Source organism: Taeniopygia guttata, chromosome 28, assembly GCF_048771995.1.
Source record: "Taeniopygia guttata chromosome 28, bTaeGut7.mat, whole genome shotgun sequence".
NCBI lineage: Eukaryota > Metazoa > Chordata > Aves > Passeriformes > Estrildidae > Taeniopygia > Taeniopygia guttata.
Window position 1 is genome coordinate 4,620,040 of NC_133053.1, and position 21,295 is coordinate 4,641,334.

At 55.0% G+C, this 21,295-nt stretch overlaps 1 protein-coding gene across 14 annotated transcripts in view; it reads left to right on the top strand.

Annotated features, from left to right (window-relative positions):
- The window catches only part of TCF3 (transcription factor 3), an 81,922-nt gene that overhangs the window by 37,278 nt on the left and 23,349 nt on the right, over positions 1-21,295 (top strand). For 9 of the 14 annotated variants that reach the window (XM_041711008.2, XM_041711009.2, XM_030257100.4 and 6 more), the window contains 5 exons: positions 5,267-5,340; positions 6,354-6,450; positions 14,706-14,773; positions 17,723-17,852; positions 19,371-19,420. In XM_041711008.2, coding sequence (XP_041566942.1) covers positions 5,267-5,340; positions 6,354-6,450; positions 14,706-14,773; positions 17,723-17,852; positions 19,371-19,420 — 419 coding nt within the window. The remainder of the gene's footprint in view (positions 1-5,266; positions 5,341-6,353; positions 6,451-14,705; positions 14,774-17,722; positions 17,853-19,370; positions 19,421-21,295) is intronic. The other 5 variants (XM_030257101.4, XM_030257107.4, XM_030257108.4 and 2 more) reach the window with 1 other exon arrangement.

A 21,295-nucleotide genomic window follows, 5' to 3' on the forward strand; every position in this document is an offset into this window, starting at 1 on the left:
GGCATCCTCTCTTAGCACAGCATTTTTGGCTCCAGTGGATGGCACGGGCTGGCAACTGAGCTGAAAGGATGTGGGATGGGTCACAAAACCCTGCCCCCTTTTAATGCTTTTACATAGAATCCTGGAATAGTTTGGGGTGGAGGGACATTAAAGCCCATCCAGTGCCACCCCTGCCATGGCAGGGACACCTCCCACTGTCCCAGGTCACTCCAAGCCCTGTCCAGCCTGGCCTTGGGCACTGCCAGGGATCCAGGGTGGGCACCCTGTGCCAGGGCCTGCCCACCCTCCCAGGGGAGAATTTCCTCCCAGTATCTGAAGTAAATCTGTCCTCCTTTAAGTAAAACAGTTCCCCTTTCCTGTCTCTCTCATGGGTTTCCTTGTTGGACTCGTGTGTCCAAAGTAGATCAATTCCTGCTGGGTGGGAGCAGCTGTCAATGCTGTACCACTGGACACTTGTCCATAGTCTTTACTGTGGTTCATTGCTGTACTAAGGTAGTTTTTCTGAGCCTAAATGTGGTTAAATTATTTTTATCCCTGCTGAAGCTTAGGACAGCTCTTGTCTATCAGCTCTTCTTGGCTGTGGCAGGAAAACCGTGAGAAAAAAAAAAGAGTGTCTGACAGCTACATCTTATTCTATTAGTATGTTTTAATTAGAACATGAGCAAGAAATGTGTTATGAATATTCATGCTCAGGGTTATTAAAATGCACAATTAATCTGTACTCAGTTTAATAACTGTATTAATGGCGAGAGGAGGTAGCTCCTATTTTTGCCGTTTCTCAATTGGAAAGTGTGCCTTTACTTGGGTAGTTGGGAAGTGGGGTTATTTTAAAATCAGCCTGGCTCCTGCCAGCAACATGGGCACGTGGGTGTCTCCAAAACTCACACACCTCAGGGTGGGAGAGCACTGGGAGGGTGGCAAAGCCAAGCCCTGCCAGGATGGAGCTCGCTCGTGCAGACAGAATTCAGCTCAGTGCCATGGGAGTTTTCAGCACAGAAGAACAAAATCCTAGAAAGGTTTGGGTTGGGAAAGACCCTAAAGCCCATCCAGTGCCACCCCTGCCATGGCAGGGACACCTCCCACTGTCCCAGGCTGCTCCAAGCCCTGCCCAGCCTGGCCTTGGGCACTGCCAGGGATCCAGGGGCAGCCACAGCTGCTCTGGGCACCCTGTGCCAGGGCCTGCCCACCCTGCCAGGGAACAATTCCTGCCCAATCTCCCATCCAGCCCTGCCCTCTGGCAGTGGGAGCCATTCCCTGTGTCCTGTCCCTCCAGGCCTTGTCCCCAGTCCCTCTCCAGCTCTCCTGGAGCCCCTTCAGGCCCTGCCAGGGGCTCTGAGCTCTCCCTGGAGCTTCTCCTCTCCAGGGGAGCACCCCCAGCTCTCCCAGCCTGGCTCCAGAGCAGAGGGGCTCCAGCATCTCTGTGGCCCTTTGAACATGATCTCTCTTTGGTGACTTGGATTTATGGGTTTTTTACAGCCCTGTGGGTGTTTTAAGGCAGCAGATCTGTCCATAATTATGGAGCAGTTGGTGTCCAGAAGATTCTCAGGGGATCTCCATCTCACCTGGGGCAGCTCCTGGGTGATGACTGGAGGCAGGAAACACGTTGCCAGGTGCCCCGAGGTGCTTCTGACCCTTCCTGGGCACCTGGGTCACCTCTACAGCTGCTGGGGTGCCCTTGGATGAGCCCTGGGGCTGCTGAGCAGAGTCCTTCCCACCCCAATCTCCCTCTCTTCTCCCCCTTCCCCTTCCTCTGCCTGCACTCGTGCTCCGTGCTCCCAGAGCCAGGACGTGGGACTGTGTTTGGGGTGCCACCGTGCCCTGGGGCTTTGTGCTGAATGGAGCAAATCCTGCTGAGGGGAGCTCTGAGTTCTTCAGGCACACCTGCCCATGGCCAAACACTGGGATTTTGCAGGGCTGGCCAAGGGCATTTGCTGCCAAATTGGAGATCCTGAGGAATACGAAGGGGAGGGAAGAGTGGGCTGGCAGGGAATGTAGGACAGATGCCAGACGTTGAAAGAGGGCAGTCTGCTTTTTCCTGGCTTCATCCCAGAAATCCCTGAATTCCTAAAACACCTGCAGGTGCTGAAAATAGGGAGATTTTTTGCTGGCACTTTGCTGCAGTCTGGGGAAGGTGCAAGACTTTATTTTCCAGGAGACATCAGACAGAGCTGGCATGGACACCTTCAGAGGTGCTTCCAGAACCTTGGGAAGCCCTTTGCTGCTTTGGTGGGAGAGTGGAACCTCACTTCACCTTGGCAGCCATTGGAACTATCTGGAGGGTACAAGAAACATTTTGGGTTTCTTTGAGAGTTATTGAATCCCAGAATCCCAGACCAGTTTGGTTGGGAGGGACCTTAAATCCCACCCAGTGCCACCCCTGCCATGGCAGGGACAGCTCCCACTGTCCCAGGCTGCTCCAAGCCCTGTCCAGCCTGGTCTTGGGCATTTCCAGGGATCATGGGGCAGCCACAGCTGCTCTGGGCACCCTGTGCCAGGGCTTCCCCTCCTTTTTTCTTCCTGAAAAAAAAAACCCAGCCTTTGCCCCCTGTGCCACTCACTGTCTCCTCTCCTTCCTTCCTTGGCGAGAGTGACAAGGGTTTACTTTTATTTTTCAGGAATTTTGGCACACAATCCCAGAATGGGGGAGGTTGGAAGGACCACAGGGGCTCATTGGGACAATGTCACAGGGCACAGGATTGTGTCCAGACTGTTTTAGCATCACTCAAGGGAATATCTGAAGGTTCTTGAATATCTGAAGGGACATTCAAGGGAGGAAGACTCAACAACCAAGGAAAATTTCCCTGGTCTTCCAGGCACCCCATCTCCCTCCAGAGGCCCCTGATCATTCTCTCCAGGCATGTTCTGGCCTGGGAATGCTGCTGTGCTGTTGGTGGGGTGGTGGCAGGACCGAGGGCTCTGGGAGAGGTCAGGGTGATCCAGGGTGACCCAGGGTGATCCAGGGTGACCCAGGCCCCCAAAGCCCATCCTGTGTGGGGCAGGAATGGGTGTGAGGGTGGCCTTGGCTTCCCCTCTGCCTCTAGGGTTCCTCATGGGGACTGTGGTGCTGCAGTCCCTGTCCTTCCAGCCTGAAGGGATCGCTTTTCCAACCACGTCCAAGGCTGCTGATCCTGCTCACATCTTCTCCCCAACCCTTGGGGAGCTTTAAAACCACCCATGACAGCAAAATGACTCAAAGGAGCGTTTCTGCCTCCTGCCTCGCCAGGGTTTGCAGGGATTGCAGATGAATTGCTTTGGAAAAACACATTAGCAAAGCAAAAGTTTATTCTAGGAAGTAGGAGGTGGGAGAATTGGCAGTAATTCTCCCTAGTATCCAAGGTATTATTAGAGGCTTATCCCTGCTCTGCACAGTAATCACATTGGAAATTTTTGATTAGAAAACAAAATCTAAATGAGAATTATGAATATTCATTAGGTGTGGAGATTAATATGCATAATTATGCAAATTAGACAGCAATTAAACACCAATTCTCCGGGGAAATGATTAACACAAAGGCACAGAAATAGAAGGATGTAATTTGAAAGAAGTTTCTGGTTAAATGAACAGTGAGGGGAGCGGAGGAGACAAATCTGAGGCATGTTTGCCATAATAATCAGCTTTGCCAAGCAAAGTGGGAGTGAGCCCTGACCCCCTGCCCCCATGTCCTTGCTGCCACTCAGCTCCCTGCTCCCAAAAGGGCATCCTGAGGCACCTGGTGGTGCCATCCCCATTGGAAGAACCAGCACAGGATGAGTCCCCAGAGAGCCACGGGACCCTGGTGCTGCCACAGGGTGATGCTGCTGGGAGAGTCTGGTGTCACCCCAGTGTGGCCGTGACCCCTGGTGGGGACAGGAGCTGTGCATGGGTTGGAAAGTGTCCGTGGCTGCTGCCACCCTCACTGTCAGCCTTCTGCAGCTCTGCGATTTCTTCTGTCCAGCCCAGCAGAGTCACAGGGTTTGTGCAGCACCTCAGAAGATGATGGATGCCCCCACCCTGCCCAGCCCCTCTCAGATCCTGGATTTGCCCCCTTAGAACACCAAGTGCTGCTCCCCAGCCCCCACTGTCACCCACTGGAGCAGGAGATGGAGCAGCACAGTGAGATCCTGCAGCTGAGTCAGGTCGGGGCTGTTTTCCAGGGAAGGTTCCTTCTGTGTGGTCGTGGTATCAGCTGGAAATGTGGGTTTTTCTGTCATGGTGGACATTCCCAGCTCACTGAAGGGGCTCCAGGAGAGCTGGAGAGGGACTGGGGACAAGGCCTGGAGGGACAGGACACAGGGAATGGCTCCCACTGCCAGAGGGCAGGGCTGGATGGGAGATTGGGCAGGAATTGTTCCTGGCAGGGTGGGCAGGCCCTGGCACAGGGTGCCCACCCTGGATCCCTGGCAGTGCCCAAGGCCAGGCTGGACAGGGCTTGGAGCAGCCTGGGATAGTCCCTGGAAGGTGTCCCTGCCATGGCAGGGGTGGGATGAGCTGAGTCCCTTCCAGCCCAAACCATCCCATGGTTCTCCGGCTCCCCTGGGTGCAGCCCAGGAGGTGCCGCCCGTGTGGACTTGGCAGGGGATGAAAGGAGCCGATCTCCCACCTCAGCCTGTGCAGAAACATTGCAAAACCTTCTGCCTGCTCCTCTGCTCCTTGGGCTGGATCCCTTTTTGCTGAGGATATTCTTGGGAGGGCTAAAGCTGAGAATGCTGGGGGTGTGCACTGATGGCCCCACTTCCTCAGGGGACCCTTGGGGGGCTGAAAGAGCACCCCTGAACAGGTGACTCTGTAATGTTGGACCCCCAGCAACTCCCACCTGAGGATTTCACCTCTGGGCACTCTTTCACTCTGCCCAATTTGAATAGAGTGTGGCCCATGATCTTGCACCACCATGGGCAAAATTCAAGTCCTGCTGGAGCATCCAGATGGATGCAATGTGGTTTTGATTTACAGTTCAGTCCCTTTCACTGCCACTCTCCGGGGGAAGGAGATTCGTGGGTGCTCTCTGGAATAAAGGAGTTAAAATACTTGTTTCTCCTCTTCCCACTGTCCCATGTTTTGAACCATTTCCAGGCTGTGGTAGGATTTGCTTTGAAGTTTGTGGAATGACTCCCAGTGGGAATGGGAAGGTGAGGAGGCAGAGGGGAGGCTCGGTCATGCCAAGTGGAAGTGGTTTATTAATGAAAATATTGTTTTGTTTGTAGAAGGAAGAGTTAATTTTACGAGAACACCTTTGAGGCTTTGCTGATAAAGCAAAGAGTAACCTTTGTTCTTCCTGTTTTTCGGTAGGCTTGGATGAAAGGCCGGGATCAGGTTCCTGGGGAACGGCAGATCAAAACAGCTCCACGTTTGACCAAGGAAGGGTAAGGACAAAGCACAAACACCAAGCTCCAACCAAAACAAACGGGGTCTTTCCCAGGCCTTTCAGAGCCTTGGCTCTAACCCTAGAACAGCTTTTCTTGCCCCATTTTGGACATGGGTTCTGTGAACTCTAGGGTTTCCCCCATCCCCATCTCCCCGGGCTTTGCTGCCTTGAGGTTTCTCCTCCAAAACCCTCTCCCAGATCTGCTCAGGCATTTCCCTCCCTGCACCCGGTGTTGGTGTGGGGAGAGGGGACCCAGGGGGTGGGACAGGTCCCCAGAGGAGACACAGATGGGTGGGTCGAGGGATCTGAGTGGGTTGAGGGATCTCATCTGCTGGCAAAGCTTCCATCCCACAAGACTTTGGGAACCTGAGGAGGGTATCCCTGCAATCCACCACATTGTCTGGCCATGGCACCCTTGGTGGGGATGGAGAACTTGGGAAGGGTTTTGCAGGAAAGGAGTTGAGGCTGCTGCAACACTCATGACTGGGGCCTGAGAATGGGAAGAGAGAAATGCCACAAACTCCATGGAAATGGTGTAATTTTTGTTTTAATGGGTTTGTGCGATTTGTTTTTGCAATGGCACTTTCCCTCCTCTCCCATCAGCAGCAGAGCTGGGGCTGTGATGTCAACTCTCACTTGTATATTTAGAATTTATATATTTATATAAATATATCTAAAAATATACATTTATATTTACCCAGCCTTTTTCTTGCTCCTTCACCCCCCTGGTTCAGGGATGGGCTGCCTGGCTCTTAGCTGGTGGTGCCAAAGAGCTGCCAGCATGTGACAAAGCATGGTTCCATGTCCCCTCTTGCCACATCCCCATCTGCCAGGTTCCTTCCCAATGCCACAGCCTCTGCACTGCCCAGCTCTCCATGGCATGAGGATAAAACCATTTCCACGCCCTTTTCACAAGGAGCCTTTGGCTTTGCCCCTTCCCGGGGGAGGCTGGGCCCCGGCAGCCTCGTGTTTTGTCCCCACGCTGTGTGTGACCGTCCCCTGTTGTCCCAGCAGAGCTATGGCGAAGGCCCCCACTACGGCGAGCACCGGGAGCTGCCATCCCACAACAGCATCTCCTCGTCACCCTTCCTGGGAGCTGGACTCGTGGGTGAGTGCCTGCAGCTGCCTGGAGGTCCCCAGCACAGGGGGAGTGCTGGGGGAGTGCTGTTCCCTGTGCTGGACCTGCTCCAGGTGTTCCCAGGTTGTCCAGGGAGGTGGTACCCAGAGGGTTCCAGCTGTGCCAGCTGTTTTATGTGTGTGGTTATGTTTCCCTGAGGCAGGGGTGCCCGCTCCAGGTCGATGCCCCCCAGGAATGGCTGAGTGTGCTCCTGGGAGCTGGGAATTAGGATGGGAGAAATGCTTATTGTTAAGGATTTATTAAGGACTTGGGATGGCCCTGCTTGAGTGGGGTGGTGGCACCAGCTGATCCCACTGTGTGGCTGTGATGTGCTGGTGGCTGTGTCACTTCCCAGAGAGCTGGGGGTGCTGCCTTTGCTGCAGTGGGGTTTGGAGGGGCCTCTTCCCGAATCCTGCCAGGCTCCAGCAGCCTTGTCTGGCCCCTCCATCCCCAGCTCCAGGCAGGCAGCGTGAGGAGCTCGCAGGGACAGCGATCCCCCATGACCAGGTGTGTGTGACCATTCACTCAGTCACCTCTCCCAGCTCAGGGGTGGGAGGAGAGATTAAGAGCAGAAAATATCCCTCCTGGAGGGCTTAGAGAGCTCTAATGGCATTAGGTCAGGAATTGGGGTTAGTCCTCCCCATCTTTGCCCACGCAGGGCTGGTTAAAACACTCCAGCACATGGGGAAGGAGCGAGGCCAGGGCAGGGCTTGCTGGTGGTTGGAAGGGAGGAGTAAGAAAAGGGAATCGTGTTTGAAGCAGAAAATCCCCCCAACACAAAATCCCCCCTGTGGATGTGGTGGCAAAGGGGAAGAGCAGAGCAGGGTCATGCTGGCTACACATTGGCCCCTCCTGGCCTGGGTCAGGGCTTGGGGCTCACTGTAAGCTCTGCTTCCCCCTTTCCCCTTTGGGAAACTCATTTGGGTGTCCCCTGGGGATCTGTGCAGGGGGAGCAGCCTTTCCGAGCAGCTCCCTCTGTCCCTCTGCAAGGGAGGATCTTCCTTCTCCCTCCCTGCCCCAGGAGGATGTAAGTGGAGCACAGAGAAGGTTTTGGGTAGGACAGGGGAGCCTTGATGCAGCTCAGCAGGGCTTGGGGGGGATGTGCGTGGGGGGACCCATCCCAGCCCATCCCACACCTGGGGCCAAGGCAGCCTTGAGAGTTTCCAGCTGAGAAGGAGCTGCCCGGGGAGGAATACGGAGGTTTGTCCTTTGATGTGTGTGGGTAAGATGCCTTTGGCTGCCTCCCCAAGCCGGGGCTCCCTGGCAGCCCCACTGCTCCCCAGGATTGGGTGATGTCCCTGGCTCTGGGGCCGAGGGGGAGCACTGGCCCTGTGGCCACACTCTGGCTGCATCTCCCCAGGGTGGTCAGGACAGCACCAGGAGCTCCACCACTGAATTAGGGAACAGGCAGAGCAGAAGGGTTCCTTGCATTTCCAGCTCCCTTTTGTTTCTACAATTGAACGTGGTTAAAGTAAAAATTATCGATTCTGGGAGCAGGTTCCAAAATACATAACTGACTTTTCATTGTAGAATCAAAGAATTATGGAGTGCTTTGGGTGGGAAGAGACCTCAAAGCCCATCCAGTACCACCCCTGCCATGGCAGGGACACCTCCCACTGTCCCAGGCTGCTCCAAGCCCTGCCCAGCCTGGCCTTGGGCACTGCCAGGGATCCAGGGTGGGCACCCTGTGCCAGGGCCTGCCCACCCTGCCAGGGAACAATTCCTGCCCAATATCCCATGTAAATCTCTTTGCTCATGTGCTGGGAAGTAAGGACATGGGGAAGAGCAGGAGTGGGATTTTCTCCTTCTCTTTTCCAAGCTGCTTCTGAAAACTTAGAGTGGCAAAACTCAAATGGATAAATGAGAGGACAGTCAGGAAAATAAAATAATGCTTCTGTAAAAGCAGAGGAAAAATGGGAGGGAAAGTGGAGTTTTGGAAATGTGTCCCTCTGTCTCTGCCAGGCCCTGGTTGCCAGCAAGGTGCCCCTCAGGGTGGGAAGTTCATGTTAATGAGGTGGTTGAGTGGGACCAGGGAATTTCAAAATCTGAGGAGGTGGAGGGAGCAGATGAGGGTGAACATGTTGTGGCTGTTGATTGATGAAAGGTGTGTGAAACATCTAAGCCCTTTTCCAAGATTAGAATTTTTATATCTTTACTACTCAACCTCTATTTATTCAAGGAGGATCAGGAACTGTGGGAAGAACCATTTTGGGAGCAGCCTGGATGTTCTCTGTTGGCAGTGGTGGGTTGGGCCAGTAGAGAGGGAGGCTGAGCTGAAAGGGCCCCCCAAAGTCAGCGCTGGTGCTCTGAGCAGTCAGGGTGGTGATGGCTCCTCCTGGGACCCCCATCCTTTGGATTCTGTGTCCCTGCAGTCTGTGCATGTCCCAGGGCCAGGCTACAGCCCCCTGTCCTCCAAGGGAGGGTTTTAGGGGCAGGGAGCACCTTGACACTACAGCAGGCAGCACTTGTTGGAGAAATTGAGCAAATGGTGATTTTTTTTCTTCAATTTTCCACATGGAAAAGGAGGCTGTGCTCTGACCAGTCTTTGGTGGGCTGAGGAGCTCCTGCCAGCCTGAGCTTTGGAGCAGTGACCACATCCCTTCCAGGGTGGAGCCTTCCCCTGTCCCTGCAGGCTGGTGGCAATTTGGGGCCCAGGAGATCCTGAGGGGGATCCCAGATGCAGCCTGTCCTCACCCTCCTGCACCCTCCTGATCTGACAGGAGCAGGGAGCGAGGAGAGAAACTGGGAATCTGCAGGGTAGAGTGGCCCTTTGGGTAAGGGAGCAGTGGAATGTGCCCATCCAGATTTCTGCTCTGTGCTGGGAGCTGGTGTCACAAACTCCACCAGCAGCAACTCGGTGGGAAAGGCAGGGCTGGAGGGATCTGCCCCAGGAGAGAAGGAAAGCAGGTCTGAGTTGGAGGGGAGCAAGACATTGCCAGCACATCCCTGAAACCCCTGCAGGCTGTGTCCCTGCCCTTTGTTCCTGTCCTGGTTGGGCCCTTTGGTGTCACCCCAGCCCAAGCCCTCCTCCCCTGCCTGAGTCCCCTCCCAGGGGCAGTGAGGAAGGGGCTGCTCAGCTCTGGGGTGGAGCTGGGGGAGTACAAAGCTCTGATTTAATCCCTGTTCTTCCCTGCAGTGGCCCCAGGGAGGGACGGTCACTGCTCCTCACCCCAGTCCAGCCAGTCCCGGCGTGGTGACCTTGTGGATCACAGGGTGCACACCTGATCCAAAAGCAGTTTGAAAGGAAAATCAGTGATTTCTGTCATTCATGTTCTTTGGATGAACGTGGGGCACGAGGAGCTTGGCTTTAGGAGGTGCCTTCAGCACAGAGCTGAGAGGGGCTGCACTGACACAGGGGAGATGCTCCCCTCATCCAGGCTGCCACAGGGCTGTGGGTGATGCCACTCCTGTTCTCACTAAAGGCACAGTGTTGGGGGAATCTTCAATTACTTCCCTCAGCCACAGCTTCAGCTCCACAGGTGATGGGGAAAATCAGAGCTTCTGCAGGACAGACTGGGCAGGGACCTCTGGGCTGTGTTGCACTGGATGGAACCACCTAAACTGGTCAAAAGAATAAGAAAATAAATTAGGAAGTGTCCCAAGGAGGGACACGGAGCTGGGGAAGGTCTGAGGAGCGGCTGAGGGCACTTGGCTGGTTCAGCTGGAGCACAGGAGATGAGGGGAGCCCTCCATTGCTCCCTCCTCCAGGTTTTCCAGCTTTGAGCGTTTGGTGCTGCTGCTGGAGGACAGGGAACCTCCTGGGGAGTTCTGAGCTGTCCCAGGTCGGTGCCAGGACACCACACAGTGACACGCCAGCTCAGCTCATCCCAGAGGATGAGGAGGGTGAGGAGGGCTTTTCTAAGTCACCAATTTCACAATTTACCATTCATCTTCAGCAGGGACAGGTGGGGAGTGGGGTGGTTAAACAGCGAGGAAACTGATAAGCCATAACAGATTTTTTTCTAGTAATTATTTCTAGTAATTAGCTGCCTTTCAGAGCAGTGTTCCTAATCGGGTGGGTATTGTCAGTGCCTGTAGATCAGGGTCTTCCTGGACAATGGGTTTAATCAGGGGGTTGTTGCTGCTCCTGTTTTTTTAACTTCTTTTTTTCTTCTTCGTTTTTAATCCCTGGCTGTGTTTTGCCTCCCTTTTTCCCCCAGGCCAGAATTCTAATGGAATTCTAATGGAATTAGCAGCGTGGGGCTGGGGGAGGTGCATGGTGGGTGGTAGCTGTGCTGGGGCTGGGGTGATGTGGGGGCACTGGTTCTGCCAGTGGGTGCTGGAAAAACTTGTAGGCAGCATTTTAAATATTTTTTCTTGGGCTGTCAAGTGCAGACCCAGGAGTTGGACTTCAGTGATCCCTGTGGATCCCTTCCAGCTCAGGCTATTCTGTGGTCTGTGAAATGGCAAACCCATGAGTTTATGTAAAAGCAGTTTGCTCCAGTGGAGGTGAGGTGCTGCCATGATCCAGGGTGCCAAAGCCAATCCCTGACACTGCCAGAGTGGGTGAGAACCTCTGGGAAGAGCAGTTTCTATTTTTCTACCTCATCTCCAAGCTCAGAAGCAGATGTGCACTTGGGAGGAGTGGCACAAATGGCGGGGGGGGTTCTTCTGGAAAAGCCCTGGGTGAAGGCAGGGCTGGGGGAGGCTTCCCAGAGCCCCACACAGCCAGATCCTGCAAGAGGGAACATGCTGGGAGTGCAGAGAGGCTGGGAAAGGCTCCTTAGGCAGGGCTGGAGGCAGATGAGGGGCAGAAGAAGGAGCTGGCAGGGGGAAAAGCAGGAGGGGGATGCCAGAAAGATCTGGAAATGCTGAATGCTCTCAGCCAGTGTCTGGCTGCACTGACTCGAGGTGCCTCCGCTGTGCTTCACCTCTTTCCAAAGGAAACCCCTTTCCTTTTTGAGTGATTTATTCCCCCTGTCTCCTCCTCTTCCTCCCATGTCCATCTGCAGGATTTCAGTAATTCTGTTGGGACCAAGATGGGGTTTGGGACAATTCCTGGTGGGTTTTTCCCAAGTTACTGAGACTCGTCTCCATCCTGGTCCTTGTCTCCTTCCTGGGGCTTTTCCACCTTTCCTGGTTGGTGCCCTGGGCTGTGGCAGCCAAGGGGTGACAGGGTTGGTCTGGGCTTGCCACCTGTGCCATCTGCATGCCCACAGAAACAGCTCCTTCTGCTGGCAAGGTCAGCCTTTCCTTGCCCAGTTTGTGCACCTTTGGAATTCCAGCAGGTTTAGGTACATTCCAATGCAGAAAACTTTCCCGTTCTTTCTTCTGCCTTCTTTTCATAAACGGTTAAATGTAAAATCTTTTCTGCTGAGTTTTTTACTGTTTTTTTCCCTTGTTATGTGATGATGGAGGGTGCAGGAGCTGGGGCTGGCCAGGGCTGCCCTCTCTTTCCTAATGTCCCCCATCCCGTGGGACACCCACAGACCCAAGGCTGCAGCTGAGTGAAGAATGAGAGACATCCAGAGAAGGTTTGGAGCAGTGCAGAGCTGGCACTGGGTTCATAGAATCCCAGAATATCCTGAGCTGGGAGGGACCCTCAGGGATCATCAGCCCAGCCCCTGTCCCTGCCCAGACCCCCCAACAGCCCCACCCCGAGCAGCCCTGAGAGCGCTGTCCAAACGCTCCTGCAGCTCTGGCAGCCTCGGGGCCGGGACCATTCCCTGGGGAGCCTGGGCAGTGCCAGCACCCTCGGGGGGAAGAACCTTTCCCTGAGCTCCATGCCAAGGCCTGGCACAGCTCCAGCCCTTGCTGGGCTCCAGGAGCTGTCCCAGAGCAGAGCTCAGCCCCTGCCCCTCTGCCTCCCCTCGGGAGGAGCTGCAGCCCCTGAGGAGCCTCCCCTCATCTCCTGTGCTCCAGCTGAACCAGCCAAGTGCCCTCAGCCGCTCCTCAGACCTTCCCCAGCTCCGTGTCCCTCCTTGGGACACTCTCCAACAGCTTTGGATCCTTCTGACCTTGTGGTGCCCGAAGTGCCCCCAGCACTGGAGCTGAGGCTGCCCCAGGGCAGAGCAGAGTGGGACAATCCCTCCCTGGCCTGCTGCCCCCAGGACAGGGCGGCCCTTTGGGCTGCCAGGACCCAGCGGTGACTCAGATCCAACTTGCCACTGACCAGGACCCCCAGGTCCCTTCCCACGGTGCTGCTCTCCAGCCTCTCATTCCCAGTGTGTCCCTGCATCCAGGGCTGCCCCATCCCAGGGCAGGATCTGACTCTTGCCCTTTTAAACTTCACATGGCTGGGGATTGCCCAGTGTCCCTTCACCTTCCCACACATGTCCAGGAGCCCCCTGGATCAGCTCAAGTTCTCTGGTAATGGCAGAGGCTGCTGGATGGGGTTTGGAGCACCCTGGCACAGTGAAGGTACCCGGGGTGGAACTGGGTGAGCTTTAGGGTCCCTTGGACCCAAACCAGTCTGTGATTCCATGATTCCCCACTGCAGTCACACATGGAAGCAGCAATGTGTTATCAGATGGGAGACCTGGCTGCTGCTGTCCAGCCCACCCCCCTGGCATTACCCTGCTGTTCCTCTGCTTTAGGAGTAATCAGAACCTGCCTGATGCCACAACCTGCTGTGTCCTTTGTGCCCGTGGCTGGTGCTGCAGTGGATCGAGCTCTTAAGCTCTTTTAGAAATTAGGTCATTTAGGAGATCCATCCTCTGACATTTTGACCTTTGTTTACTTAACGTTTAAGCCTCTGAAAGGAAATGGCAGCAGCACCCAGGCCCGGCTGTCACTGGATGGAGGGAGAGGGGGAGGCTGCAGGAATGGGGGTCTGGGGCCTGGGGGTCGTGGTGGGAGAATCCACTCTAAAGTTTTTGGGTTGAGTACAAGACCTCCATGGTAAGGGTGCAAAATGAGCAGCCTCTTCTCTCTTCCCATCTGTCACAGGATGCCCAGAGCAGCTGTGGCTGCCCCTGGATCCCTGGAAGTGTCCAAGGCCAGGCTGGATGGGGCTTGGAGCAGCCTGGGACAGTGGGAGGTGTCCCTGCCATGGCAGGGGTGGAATGAGATGAGCTTTAAGATCCCTTTCAACCCAACCCACTCTGGCATTTTCTGGGCCCTGTGCTTCAGAGGGGATGGTTTGAGGCCTTTTGCTTCCCCTCCCCTCTTCATCTGCTCCCCAAAACCTCTCAGTGGTGTGGGGAGGGTCCTGCCAGCCCCAGCATTGCCCCAGTGCATTAACCTGCATCTCAGTGGCCTCGGGGCTGGCTTTAGGCTAAGGAGATTGGCAAAATCCTGCCCCTCCCAATTTTGCTCACTAAGCCAGCCAGAGGCAGGATGTGATCTGTGATCCCCTTTTCAGGACGGGTGTGGGGGTGGGGGCTGGTGGAGTGCCTGTTCCCCACTAGAAGTGTCAGGTTTTGCTTTAGAGGGATGGAGAGAATCCCAAAGGACACTGTTGTGCCTCCAGCTGCTGCAACACAGCACAGAACCATTCCCTTCCTGCCTTCCTTGTGTCTTTGCTGTCCTGGCACCCCTGGGTGCTGCTGGCTGGGGCAGGGACCATGAGGCAGGAGAGTGCCAGGATGTTTTGGAGAGGGAACATCCCAGCAGGTATCTGGGCTCCTTTTTATTTTTGGCCCTTCAAAACTTTATTTTCAGCTGCATGTGTGCGTGGTGAGGTGGTTGTGAGAGAAGCCCTCATTGATGCTGAGTGCTGTGACAAGGAGGAATGGCTCCCACTGCCAGAGGGCAGGGCTGGATGGGAGATTGGGCAGGAATTGTTCCCTGGATCCCTGGCAGTGCCCAAGGTCAGGCTGGACAGGGCTTGGAGCACCCTGGGATAATGGAAGGTCCCTGCCATGGCAGGGGTGGCACTGGATGGGCTTTATGGTCCTTTCCAAACCAAATCCTTCTGGGAATCTGTAGCTTCACAGGGACACTGCTGGCACAGGGCTGTGCCCACACAGATCCCAGCTGGCTGTGAGGAGCTGCAGGTTTTGGGCTGGCCGGGTCTCGGTGTCTGCAGGGAGCTTTTGGCTCAGGCTGGCACTGCCAGTTTCCATGGCCACCAGCACTTCCCTGTGCTGCTGCAGCTCCCATTTAGTGATTTTGGACCTGCTCAAGCAGCTCCTGCTTCAGCACAAGCTTTTCAGGTTGTCCCTTCATGGCAGGGCAGGGTGAGCCTGCCTCATGGCAACAGAATTTGTCCCTTGGCAGGATCCAGGTGCCTGGGGGCAAAAAAAAAAAAAAAAAAACATTTCCCTCTTACCCCAAACCTTGTCTTTTCTTTTCTCCTTCTGCAGGGAAGAGCAGTGAAAGAGCCTCATACTCCACGTTTGGAAGAGACACAGGGATGCCAGGACTAAACCAGGTAATGATAAAATGCAGTGAGATTTTCTGCTTCATTTACTGGCTCCTGAGAGTGAGAGTCTGGTAATGAAAACCAGCCTGGATTTACATCTCAGCTCCATTCAGGGGTCCTGGGAAGCCTCTGCTTTGCTCCAAAACCACTGTGGAGTGTTGGGGTGTGCTGCTGGCTCAGAAGAGTTGTCAGAGGGTAGAAATTGTTGGTTGTAGAAGCTTCTCACTTCTTTCCCAATCTTCTTCAGCCTCACTCGTTTAGTTATTTTTACTCCTGGTTTGTATTTGAGCAGCCCTGACCCAGCCATGCTGCCTTGCTGGGGAGTTCCAGGGAGTCAGATCCAAGCAACACCTTTCCCTGTGCCAGGCTGGCTGTGGGCAGGGGAACGTTCCAGGAGGCTCCTTCCCCCTCCACTGCCTGCCCTGGCCTTTCCCTCTCCCTCTGCAGCAGTATCTCCCAGCTCCCTGGCCAGTGTCCCAGTTTGGGGAGGGTCTCTGAGGTGGTTCCTGTGCTGCTGCAGCATCATTTGAGTGACTATCAGGTGGAGCTTTGATTTTATGGTGGGGCTGTTGATGCAGGACCTGCAGCAGGAGATCTCTGTCCAGCCCTGGGGCAGCATCAGGACGTGGAGCTGCTGGAGCCTCTCTGCTCTGGAGCCAGGCTGGGAGAGCTGGGGAGGAGAAGCTCCAGGGAGAGCTCAGAGCCCCTGGCAGGGCCTGAAGGGGCTCCAGGAGAGCTGGAGAGGGACTGGGGACAAGGCCTGGAGGGACAGGACACAGGGAATGGCTCCCACTGCCAGAGGGCAGGGCTGGATGGGAGATTGGGCAGGAATTGTTCCCTGTGAGGGTGGGCAGGCCCTGGCACAGGGTGCCCACCCTGGATCCCTGGCAGTGCCCAAGGCCAGGCTGGGCAGGGCTTGGAGCAGCCTGGGACAGTGGAAGGTGTCCCTGCCATGGCAGGGGTGGCACTGGGTGGGCTTTGAGGTCCCTCCCAACCCAAATCCTTCTGGGACTCCATGATCTCCACAATCCTGGCAGGGACCCAGCATACCAGAGCCACCTCTTGCAGACACAGCCCAGCCCTGTTGGGTCACCCCATGTGAACCCCGGGGCTCTGCTGGGGCAACAGCTTTGCTTCCTGTGGGGAATACCACAGGCGTCAAGCCGAGCCTGGCACACAGTGGAGCAGCCCTGAGATAACCTCCCCTGCTGCCAGCAGCATCCAGAAATAGTTTTTTGGGAAGGAATGAGCACCTCCCTTTGATGTGTGGCTCCAATGCCCCCTCAGTGCCCAGCGTGGCCCTGGGGAGCAGTCCCAGCACCGGAGCCAAGGGAGGAGCTTTTGGCCGGACAGCTTTTATTTTATCCATGTACACACACACATATTACATGTTTTAATTTTACACAAATTTGTCATAATTTCCTCCTCTCTGAAGTGAGGATGTTTCCTTTGCTGGAGCAGCTGTGCTGGCTGTGCCAGAGTGGATTTCATTTACCACTGAAGCTGCTCAAAGAAAAGTGGGCCTGGTGCCAAGTGTTGCTTTTGGATGTGATGGTTTTGCTGGGCTTTCGTGGAGGAGGGGGAATATAAGGTAACACAAATGGGGGGGCAAATGGCCGGGAGAGGCCCCGGGAGAGGCGGGCACAGGGCTGGGGATCGGGTGGCAAATCCCACTTGATGTGGAGAGGAGACAAAACCCCCTTGTGGGGGGTTGGGGGAGGCCAGTGGAGCCTCTGTGGCCCCCAGAGCAGTTGTTGCTTCTGGCTCCAGTTTGGGGGAGTGAGGGGGGTTGCCTTTTTGTTTTGTTTGTTGAAAAGATGAAAAATTGTCTGGTGGAGATGCCCTGGATGGGGATCAAGTTCTTGCCAAAAGTGCCCTGCTCTGGTAGGGTGGAGCTGGCAGGGCATTTCCCCTTTGTTTAACCCTGAACCATCTCCAGGGGCATCCCCAGGGAGAGGAAATGGGAAGAAAACCCCTTTCTCTGGCCATTGCCTCCAAGTCCCAGTGTGTCTCCTGCCTGCAGGAGGAGCAGGGCAGCAGCTCCCGGGATCCCTCCGGGTGCTTTCCTTGGCCATGCACGGAGCGGGTCCAGAGCAGAGGAAACCTGAGCAGTGGAACAGATTGCAGGAATGTCACCAGCTGTGAACACACGAGCTCCTCTTTCCCTCCCTGACCCCTTTCTGGAGGAGACAGAGTTTGAAAGCAAAGGTTTTTCTTTCCAGTTTCTCAAAAGCCTGAAATCTTCCTTTATTTCCATGTGTTGCCCTCGGAAGATGGGTCAAAGCTGAGCTTTTGGGACTTGAGGGCCCTTTGGCAGCCCTGTGTAAATACTCTGAACTTCCTCCCGAGGTGAGAGGGGCAGTGCTGGAGGAGAGGCTCCGTCCCAGGAGGGAGCACCCTGGGCTCTGGCTCTGCTGCTTCCCAGCGTGCCCAAGGTCAGCCGGGATAAACAAAGGGAGGAGTTTCCTGGCTTTACAAAGAGGGGTTTGGCTTTTCCCTGATAAAACTCGGGAGAAAACCACCCTGAGCAGTGGCAGAGCCGTTCCAGGGCACTGGCCACAAGATGGGCTGGTGACATCGGGCTCAAGCTGTCCTCCTGGGCATCGAGGTGAGCATGGGACCACACTGGTCCTACCAAGGCACCTGCAAGGTGACTGTGGGACTACGATAGCCCCCACCATGGCACCTGCTGGTTTGCATCCCTGGTTTGCAGTGGTTCCTTGCTGGGGTCCAGCAGGAAAGCACAAGCTGAAAGCCTCTTTTGTTCCTCCACACCTATTCCCCTACCTCCACCCCCATATTTACGGATTTGCTTTCCCTCCTGGCCCCTTGACTCGTGTTTATTTTTCCCCTCAGCTGAATTGGTGTGAAGGTGGCTCAAAGCAGCTCTGTTCTCTCCCAGCGAGTCGTTTTGCAGTGTAATTCCATGGAAGGGCTTTTCTCTCTCCTTGTTTGCAGCCTGGTTTCCTGCCCAGCGAGATGGGAATCGCCAGCCCGAGCACTCTTTCCCCCACGGGGGGCAAAGGGGGGTCTCAGTATTTTTCTTACCCCAACAATCCTCGCAGGAGAGGTGCTGAGAGCAGCATAGGTGAGTGACTGCGTGTCCCCCGGGTGCCCTCATCAGATCTTCCTTTGGGAATGAGGACATTGATGCTGGGAATGAGGGACTGATGTTGACATGTCTGCCCTGGCATGAGTTTGGCATTTCCTCTTTTTTGGGGAGGGAATGCATATAAATATCTCTTTCATATATATATAGAGAGAGATCTAACCTCAAAAAAGGGGTGCTCAGAATCAGGTTTCCCTCTTTCTGGAAAATGCCAGATTAGCTGAAAGCAGCAAATTGCTTGAGGTTCTTGTAAAAACACCTCCAGCCACGCTGCACATCACTCGTCCTTCCTGGCAAAGCCTGGGCTGTTCCTGTGGCTGGCAGCCCCCTGGAGCTGCAGCAGGCAGGGCTGGCAGGAGGCAGCAGGAGGTGCTGGAGCTGTGCCTGGGACTCGGGAATGTTTGCTCCAGGAGCTCCCCCTGCCCGCCCCACTGTTCCCAAGCAGGGCTTGCCCATGTCTGGATGGACCTGGGAATAAGCTTCTCCCAAAGGTGGGGTCAGGTGTGAGTTTAACTTCAGAGGGAGCACAAGCTCCAGTTCCCCAGAACTTGCGTTTCTCATCACAGTTCCCCTGCACCCTCCAGAGCCACTTGCCTGCTGCTATTTCAGGCTTTCCCCAGTGAGTGAAACCAGAAGTGACCCAGTGATGGGTGCATTTTTTTCAGTGCTTTTCAGAAAAAGGCACCTACTCTGGTGCTGCCACTTCAGCCTGGAAAATGATTCTCTAGCATTCTGTGGGATAAACTTCTGCTCTGGAGGTGCATCCCAGCAGATGGAGGGATGGCTTGGCAGGTTGCTGTGTCAGCACACTGCACCCCCCAGCCAGGGCTTTCCTTAATTATGAAAATAATAAAAATAATAATATAAAATTGCTATAAAAATAATAATTATGAAAAATAGAATTTTTCTTTTAATTTAGCCAGTGCTTCCCCTGGAGCCACCTCTGAATGTTTCCCCACCACCTCCCTGAACTGTCCCCTTCCCCCAGGACACTGAGTCCCCCTCCAGAGCTGGAACTGGAGGGAGGGGCTGGAGTCTGTCCCTGGGAAGCACATCCCTGCCTCCTGCAGCAGTAAAGCTTTCCCAAGTCTATCCCTGTGTAGGAAGCAAATGAAAATGTAGCCCAGCCCTGCATGTGTTCCCTTTCTGCATCCTCTCTCCACAAACCCACTTCAAGTTAAAAATGTTTCCAAAAAAAGCCCCAATGAAGGGTTATAACATTAAATGTTTCTATATTTATGGGCTCAGTCTCTCTCAACAAGCCCTTCCTGTCCTCTGATCTCTGTATGGGTGTGAAACCTGCCCCCAAAGGGAGCAGGTAAGATTCAGAGAGACTCATCCTCAGACATTTTCATTGTTGCTGCTTCCTTAGCCAAGGAACATTTGGGATCTCAGCCCTGTCTGTACCTGTAGTTTCCAAGCCCAGAGACTTTTGCTGCAGCTCATTTCCCTTCCCTCTAACCCCTTGAAAACTCAGATCTCTCTTCTCTGACGCAGATGGACAGCCCAAAAAGGTTCGGAAGGTGCCTCCTGGACTCCCCTCCTCGGTAAGTGGCAGCAGTGTTCCCCTTTTCCCGTGCCCTGGGAGCACCGCCGGGCACCTGCAGCCCCACACTGGCCGACAGTGGGGTGCTGTGGCCAACATCTGCAAACTTGCAGGATTTCTGCCAGCAGCTAGGACCCCAAACACCACCTCTAAGCTGACAGCCAGACCCTGGGAAATGAGTTCTCCTTCCCATGGAAAGGCCGACACTGGGGTGCCAACCTAAAAATGTGCAAACTTTACAGGATTTCTCCCAAACGAAAGCTGCCGGCAGTGAGGACATTTCAGCGGGCTGGGGAAGGGAATTCCCGTGCGGGAGAAGGGAGGCGATGGGAGCTCCGATGGGGGCTCCTGTGCCGTGTTTGCCGCTGTGTCCGGAGGGGTGGAAGGCGACACCGCGGCTCGGGTTTCGCACTTGCGCTGGGGCGGCAGCTGAGCCCGCTCCAGGTGTGTGCTGCTTTATAGGAAAGCTGAGCAGCCTGCAGGAATACGCCATCCCTGCTCCCGCGGCTGTTCAGGGAGCAAACTGAACAATGTCTTTGTGGCTGCAAGTAATGGGATCTCCAGGAAAGCTAATTGGAGCGGGCTGCAGGGTTCCTGCAGGAGCACGGGAGCTGTCTGGAGGCCAGGGCTGCATTCCTGGCTGGAATGTTTGTGTGCTTGCAGGGGTCCGGCTCTGTCCCCAGACCGGGGCTGTGCTGGAGACCTGCCCTCACTCTTTACCAGAACTGGTGTGACACTGCCCCATTGCCCAGGGAACACCCCCATCCCTGTGCTGTGACATTCCCTGACTGCTGTAACCTCCACCACACCTCTGCCTTTGGGATTGGACCCCGAGCTGCTGGTTTTAGAGGCTAGAGGGAGAGGAGGGCACTGAGATTCGGCTCACAGACCTGGGGGTGTTGGGAGGGTCCACGTGAATCCACATGAAGCAGAAACCAGTTCCAGGAGTCTGTGTTTTGACAGGGAAAACCTGCTTGAGTCACAATCTGTGTCGCTGCCTCGGGTTTCTGTGTGAAATTTGGAGCTTTAAACCCCAGTCGACATGTGGGGAAAACATCGCCCCAACAAATGGCCTTTATTGGCCTCGAATTTCAAAGTGCTGGGGCTTGGCCTGTCCTGCTGGCAGAGCCTTGGAGGGCCCTGATTCCCACAGGAAGAGCTGCTTGGCATTTGCCACAGCTCAGCCCCTTCCCTGTGTCTGAGTGACACCTGCACTCCAGCCTTTCATAGGATTGGGAATGGTTTGGGCTGGAAGGGACATTGAAGTTCATCCAGTGCCACCTCTGCCATGGTCAGGGCCACCCTCCACCATCCCAGGACGTTCAAAGCACCATCCAGCCTGGCCTTGGACACTTCCAGGGATCCAGGGGCAGCCACAGTTTGTGCCAGGAAGGAATTTTTCCCCAGCATCCAGCCTAAATCTCCATCTCTCCCCTGGCTGTTGCCTCAGCTGCCCCTTGATGCCAAAGCTCCAGTTTTCAGAGCACAGGCTGGTTCTGCCTCTTTTCCTCACCCTCCCTGTGCTGGGAGCTCCAGCTTCCTGGTTTGTTTTTGAACTTCCACACCTGGGGAGACAGATCTGTGCCTAGGCGGCAGGAGAAGTGTGAAGCAGGAGTGGCCTCAAAGGCAGCGGATCAAAGGCTCTTTCTTGTCTGACTCGCCCATGCAGGAGCCCGCCCTGTGTTATCGCTGGACCCCGTGCAAAATAAATAGGTTAATCAGCATCTTATTAAAATGAAGTGCTTTAATCTGTAATTCCCGAGCCGCTTTGAAAACTCGCCTAGGTCAGCGGCTGCAGGAGCTGAGGGTGGGTGGGTGAGCAGGGAGTGATGCCAGGGCAGCGTGAGGGGGTTCAGGGCTGTGAGCAGCAATGCCA